Source organism: Bactrocera dorsalis, chromosome 6 (genome assembly GCF_023373825.1).
Source record: "Bactrocera dorsalis isolate Fly_Bdor chromosome 6, ASM2337382v1, whole genome shotgun sequence".
NCBI lineage: Eukaryota > Metazoa > Arthropoda > Insecta > Diptera > Tephritidae > Bactrocera > Bactrocera dorsalis.
In genome coordinates, this window is record NC_064308.1 from 20,940,417 (window position 1) to 20,947,639 (window position 7,223).

Consider the following 7,223-nt stretch of genomic DNA (forward strand, 5'->3'; position numbering starts at 1 on the left):
TATATATTGATTCAATATTGCTTTTTATTATATTTTAAAATAATATAGGTCCCTAAATAATTATGACCGGTTTTTTGTATCAAATACCCCTTAGTGCGTCATCTTCGTTAGCATCGTCTTCGCCACTTAGTTCTCCATCTTTATTAGGTGGCTCAATATAAATTCCGTCTATTTGTTGGCCAAATGATATGTAATCGTCGTCTAACTCATCCAAATAGTCTGCAATACCTTTTTTCTACAACAAAATGGCGAATTATTCAAAATTTTTCTCAAAATTAATATCGAATCAGTAGTACACTTGATTTGAAACTCATTTGCAAACCTGTACCCTGTAGGTCCTGACGTGACCATATGGTAACACATTTATTAAACCACCAAAAAATAATACAAAAAGTGCAGAAATCTTTAAAACTAATTACTGAGAGTGAACTGTGGTAATTTGACTTCCGATTTTTGTGATTATTTATGGAATATATTTACAAATAAATACATAGCAATGAAACTTACTTTCTCCCAGATGCCATTTTGTAACTTTTTGCTCCGTAAATAAAAATGCACTTCTGAACGATCTCTCACAATAAATTGCGTTTAACAACTGAACAGCAATCGTTGCGAATTTCAAATTTGGAGCTTTAAGTTTCTAATAAAAGCTTTGGTTTCTACTGGGAAAACTTGAATGCCACAAACAGACGTTTTTTTCAAATTCATGTTATGTGTTACCACACGGTAACGTCAGTCCCTCCTGGGTTAAATACAGAAAGGCATTTTGAAATATAAAATTTGTACTATATATCACAATTCACTTAATTTAGTATTATATAGTGTATACTTTACAATTTAATTAATTTAGTTAAACTTAAGATCTAAATGGTAAGTCTAAGGGATGTAGCCTTTGCAATCGGCGAGTATCTTCACTGTTGTCCAGTAGGTTAATGGCATGTATGTTGGGGTGGCAGCTTAGGCGATTAAGATATCTTGAACTGAGTTTCTGAATCTCGCTCTTCACCATATTTATTTCAAGATCTTTGTGTAAGTTAATATTTTTGTTGTACCATAGAGCGTTTGCAATCAACCTGAGTATTTTCGACTGATATCTTTGATTTAGTTCTACGTTCGATTTGCTTGCAGTTCCCCAGATTTGTATTCCATATGCCCAAATCGGGTTTAGAATGCTTTTATATAGGATCACCTTATTTTTGAGACTAACAGCCCTATTCTCATGCCCTCACAAAAGTCACCAACCTCACTAAAGTGATGTTTCTCACTGTAGTGAGGGTTACCTTATTCTGGCGAAAATTCAAAAGCTCAAATGCTCACTATTCTCACAAATATCTGTGACGTGTGAAAGCAACCATCTAATAGAAAACATCAGTGTTTATTTTGTTTTAAATCAATATTTTACATTTTTTAAAAAGTACATATTTGAGCATGGAGGAACTGTTCTTTGTATATGCAGAAGTCGAATATATCTGTTTTCTGCGTTTCCTGGCGTGTTTGTATTTTTACGGGCATGGCTCTTAGCAAAAATGCGTTGGTAACAGTTATATGCTCTATATGAGCCAATCCTCTGTAAAAATAAATATATGCATATATACATATATGTAAGTTACTTTCTGTCTCTGTACATTTTACTTCCTCTAAGAATGAATAAAAAGAAATCTACATATGTTTAAATAATTCATTTTATTTTATTTAATTATTTTATTTTTTTACATTTTTATTATTACTTATTTAATTATTATATATATGAAATTATTGTATATATATATATATATTTAAAATTTTCAAAATTACTTACATATGCTGATTATCCATTTGTGTGTCCATTTTTGTTTGCTTATTTTTATTAAAAAAGCTTTTTGACAGCAAAAAGCTTTTTACCTCACGTGGTGACTTTTTTAAGCTTTTTTCTTATGAGGTTTGAGCAAGAATAGCCTCACAAATTATGCCTCACAAGAAATCTCTCAAATATTTCCTCTCAACTTAGTTGAGAGGTTTTTTCAGAATAGGGCTGTAAGTTTCGATTTGGGACGCAGTAGCCAGTAAATTTTTTTCGTCTTGATTTTTAACTAATCTTGTTTAATTTTTATATGTTGCTGCCATGTTAGTCTTCTGTCTAAGTGCATCCCTAGGTATTTAGTGCTAGTGCATTCTGGAATAATTGTTTGATTGACGCTGGGGCAATCTCTTGCTTTCATGGTGAAGGTAACGTGTGCTGATTTTCTTTCATTTACCATAATGTTCCAATTTGGAAGCCGGGATTCAACTGCGTTCACTTGTTTTTGAACAGCTTCAGACGCTTCGTTTGCAGAGTAAGCAGATGCAAGAATGGCGGTGTCGTCCGCATATGTGGCAACAGTTATATTTTCGTCGTTTATTATTGGCATATCGGCAGTAAAAATCGTGTACAGCGTTGAGCCAAGCACGCTGCCTTGTGGAACGCCTGCTTTGACTTCGTATATGACTGAAGTGTCACCATTAATTCTAACGTAAAAATGTCTGCAATCTAGGTATGACCGAAGCAATAGGTAGAATTGAGCTGGTAGTTTCATTTTTATTTTAAATAACAACCCCTCATGACAGACTCTATCGAAGGCTTGTTGAATGTCTAAGAAAACTGCCGAACAATACTGTTTCTCTTCGAGACATTTTAGTATGGTTTTTACGATTCTATGGCACTGTTCAGGGGTTACATGTAGTTGCCTGAATCCAAATTGATGGTCTGGGATAACGGATAAGGAATCCAAAACTGGCAACAATCGACGAAGAAATATTCTTTAGAATATTTTAGAGAATATTGTCAGCAAACTTATTGGTCTATAAGAGGTTATTTCGTTCTCGGCCTTGTTTGGCTTCGGAATCATTATAATTTCGGCACATTTCCATTGCGTAGGAAAGTGACTTAGCCTAAAACCACAATTAAAGATTAAAAATAAGAATAGCAGGCATTTCCTTGGTAATTGTTTGATTGCCCATGCATCAGGCGATTTAGAAATTTTCAACTGTGACACTTCTGATTATACTTCAGTCAGTTTTACGTAATGTATTGGTTTATCCATTTGACATGGATTCTCAAGAAAAGTCTGAATATTGTGGCGCTGATGGTCAGTATTGAGAGAAAAAGGCTTGAAAGTATTTGCAAGGTGGTTGCCAAAAGAGTCGGCTTTTCTTTTGTCAGATCTACACCAAGAGTTGTTTTCATCTTTTATCGGTACCTGGCTCTAAAACGACGTGTTTTAGTGATGATTTTATAAGAATTGCAGAACCACCGTGTGCTTTACCGTCGGGGTGGTTTGAAGTAATGAGATCGAATCCATTAATTTTAAAACAGGACAGAGCGGAAAAGTGGGTTTCTGAAACCAGTAATATATCTATATTATTAGTTTTTATAAAATATTCAACTTCCAGTCTATGGCAGCTTAGTCCATTGGCATTCCAAATCGCTATTTTTAGACTTAATTGCATAGCTTAGTTAAGAGAGAAGACATCATATTTATTACTGTTGTGGTTAGCTCAATTTGTTTGGCAATCAATTCTTCGAGTTTGTAAATTTTTTTATGGCGTACTGTGGTTGTAGTAGAACTAAGTTGTCCTCTTGTTACATCAACATAGCTAACGTTTTTATGGTGAACTTGTTGTTCGGCATTTGTAAGTTTGACCAAGGAAGGTCTTATTATTAAGCGAGTCTTTTTTTGACACTAACTCCTGATAAATTTTACAACCTTTGTAATTGGCGGTATGATTTTGAAGGCAATGGAAGCATTTCGATGGAGTTTCTCTATCTTTTGAACAAAGAGACTAGAGATGGACGAGTGCACACTTTACACATCGATAAGGCTTTTTGCAATATTGCTTGGTATGGCCGAACTCTTGACAGCGTTGGCATTGTACCAATTCGTTAAATTTTCTAGGTGGCTCAATCTTTACTACGACATTGCATAAGCGATTTACGCCAAATACTTTTTTATTGTTTACTAAAGGTTCAAGATCAACAAAGAATATTGACATCGACAATTTTGAAATTTTTCTTTTTGCATTCACAATATTTCGTACAGTATGCCCGTTTTTTTCTTGCTTGATATCATCGATAGGAGTTGAAAAGTGAATATTTTTTTATAACTATTCGATATGGCTTATCTTCTTTTTATTGGTATGTATGAAAAGTAATATTATTGGTATCTAAATAGCTAACAAGTTTTCTGTAGCAGTCACTGTTTGAAGGAACGGGGATGTAAGGCAGGTTGCCTCCAAGCTGGTGCATCCTGGGTAACGCTAAATGACCTGCAGCCTCCACTGCCTATCAACTCCCTGGACGACTTTGGCTTTGGACTGGTTTTTGGGTACCCTTTTTGCATGGACAATTTGAATAACTACAAAAATGACGGAAGAACGACGAAGGGAGGTGAAGGGCTGTCGAAATCGGCACCTAGATCCAACCCAGGCGGGGATGCTACTCCTATGGCGACGAAACCGTCGCCGAGAAATGGCAGCAATACGACAAAGACTCCAGTAGGTGTCTCCTCAGGTAGCAGACTGGGGAAAACCGGCGCTAAACCGCCGGCAACAGAAGGAGCGAAGGGTGGATCCTTCATACGCGGCGGAATTGCCAGCACTAGCAGGGGAACCTCAGCTAGAGTTATGAAGGGATCCACAGGGGGTAAAAGCAAAGCAGCTTTAGGACGGTGCCATCTCCCATGATGAATGGAAAAGGGTAGCGGCGGCTATCTCATCGGTCTTCCTAAGGGTGGTCAAGGAACACCCGGGGCCACCCCCAAAATGTGTGAGTGCCGGTTGGCACCAGGGGCTGCACAAGCTCACAAGTTGTGCTGACCAGAGATCGGCCACCGTATACAAGAAGGCAGTCTCACAGGTGGGGGAGGTCTGGAAGGGAGCCAAACTGGAGGACGTGGCCAAAGAGGATCTTCCCCTTCGTCCTAGGGCTCGCGTTTGGCTGCCGGCGGAACCTTCCACTCCGAGTGAGATTGAGGAAATCCTCAGATATTGCAATCCCTCACCTCCAACGCAGGACTGGAGAGCCTTAAGGCACGGAATCCATCGGTCCTCTCAGTAAAATAAAGGGAGCCATAAGCTATGGTTTTGAGATGGTAGTGCTGAAAGTACTTCCATCGGATGCCAGATCTGATGGCCCCCAAGCTGCGGTGGGTGCTGTGGATGTGACAAAGGGTACTGACGGTCAAACGACCGTGAAAATCGATGCGACAGATGGCGCCGACGGTCAAATGACCGTGGAAGTCGATCCGAATCTCTCGGATGTAGCGAGTGTTGGGGGCGGTTCGTCGATTGGCGACTCCGTCTTCAGCCTCGAACAACTGTTTGAGGAGGTTCGGGCCGATCACGACTTGGGCGCTGAAATAGCGCATGCGAAGGCGGCTTCCGCCAATCTGTTGCTCCGTCTGGAACAAGACGGAGCTGATATCGTCCTGATCCAGGAACCGTGGCTGACTGATAACGGGATCTCTGGATTGAGGACAAAGAGCCATAGGCTCCTGATGGCCAAGGATGCAGGTAGGAACAGAGCCTGTATGCTGGTAAGGAATGAATTAACGGTATTTCTTTTACCTAATTTCAGCAGCGCTGACATAGTGACAGCGAAACTGGAGTGTGACACCGGAGATTTCTGGCTTATCTCCGCATACATGCCACACGATGATGTGGTGGAGCCACCTCCCTTACTGCTGAGGAGGACCTTAGCCGAAGCGTCTAAGATTGGCACTGGCGTCATTATCGGTTCCGACGCTACCTCGCGGCATCAGATCTGGGGAAACTCGGATAGTAACAGTAGAGGCGAATCGCTTTTTGATTTCATTATTGGCGAAGATCTTCGCATTTGTAATAGAGGAAACACTCCTACTTTTGTGACCGCAGGCAGGGAGGAGGTTCTCAATCTCACCTTAACCTCACAAGCGATTGCCCCGCTGATCTCGAACTGGAGGGTCCTCGACGATCACTCCTTTTCGGATCTCAAGTACATCGAGTTTAGTCTAATCGGAGAAGGTCTGCTTAGGAAATCTTTTAGGAACCCTTGGAACACAGATTTGGAGGGTTACCGCAGGAGGCTTTGACAAACTCTCCCACGCGCACCGGGGGTGGTCTCGTTGGCCACTACCGATGGGGTGGAGGAGTGGGTTGAAGTCTTCAGCTCGGCGTGCAAAGCTGCGCTGGTGAGGTCTTGTCCACTGAGATCGCCGAAGGGCAAAGAAAAACCTCTATGGTGGACTACGGAGCTCTCAGATATCAGGGCGCCTTGCAGACGGATTTTCAACAAGGCCCGCAGAAGTGGGTTATCTGATGACTGGGCTTTGTATAAAGCAGGACTTTCAATATATAAGTCCGAGTTAAGAAAGGCCAAGAGGACCTCGTGGAAGTGCTTCTATGAAAAAGTGGAAGGCTGTCACAAGCCCTCGAAATTCAGGCGTATTCTCACGAAAACCCCAGTGTCCCTGGGGTATCTCAAGGACGCAAATGGGAAGTGGGCCCTCAGTAGTGAAGAACCACTTCAAATGCTTCTCGACGCTCACTTTCCGAGCAACATGTCCTCTGTAAAGGAATCTCTCGGGGTGCCGCATGATGATTGCGCGGCCTTCGTCGGCATCTTGGATGAGCGGCACTTGACGTGGGCGATTAACTCGTTCAAACGATTCAAGTCCCCAGGACCAGGCGGCATCATACCAGCGCAGCTGCAACAGGCTGTTAAGGTGTCATGCAGCTGGTTGGCACCTATCTATGCGAACTGCATCAGATTAGGTTACATCCCCGGGGCCTGGAGACGAGTCAAGGTTACGTTCATCCCGAAGGCTGGCAGGGGCTCCCATGTCACGGCCAAAGATTTAAGGCCAATCAGCCTCTCCTCCTTCTTGTTAAAGACTCTGGAGAGACTGTTGGACTGGTATATAAGGAAGAGCATTCCGAGAGACTATTTGTCAAGAGCACAACATGCTTATCGCTTATCAAAGGAAAGTTCCTTAGCACCCTGTACGAGTTGACGCAGGGATATCTCAGCGTTGTAACAAAGTGGGCGGTCGGAAGTGGACTCGCCATTAATCCAAACAAAACAGAAGTGGTTTTATTCAGCCGAAAATATAAAATCCTGGCGGCACCGTTGCCGCAGATGGAAGGTATTCGCCTGCAACCAGCGGATACAGTGAAATATTTAGGGCTCATCCTGGATAAGAAGCTATCATGGAAGCCGAATATCGAAGAGA

General features: G+C 41.5%; 1 protein-coding gene across 1 annotated transcript; it reads left to right on the top strand.

The window, feature by feature from the left end:
- Positions 1-5,102: 5,102 nt before the first annotated feature.
- Positions 5,103-6,083, top strand: LOC125779695 (uncharacterized). Its single transcript, XM_049460969.1, has one exon. It carries the CDS (start codon positions 5,103-5,105, stop codon positions 6,081-6,083), a length of 981 nt encoding a protein of 326 aa, XP_049316926.1.
- Positions 6,084-7,223: the final 1,140 nt, after the last annotated feature.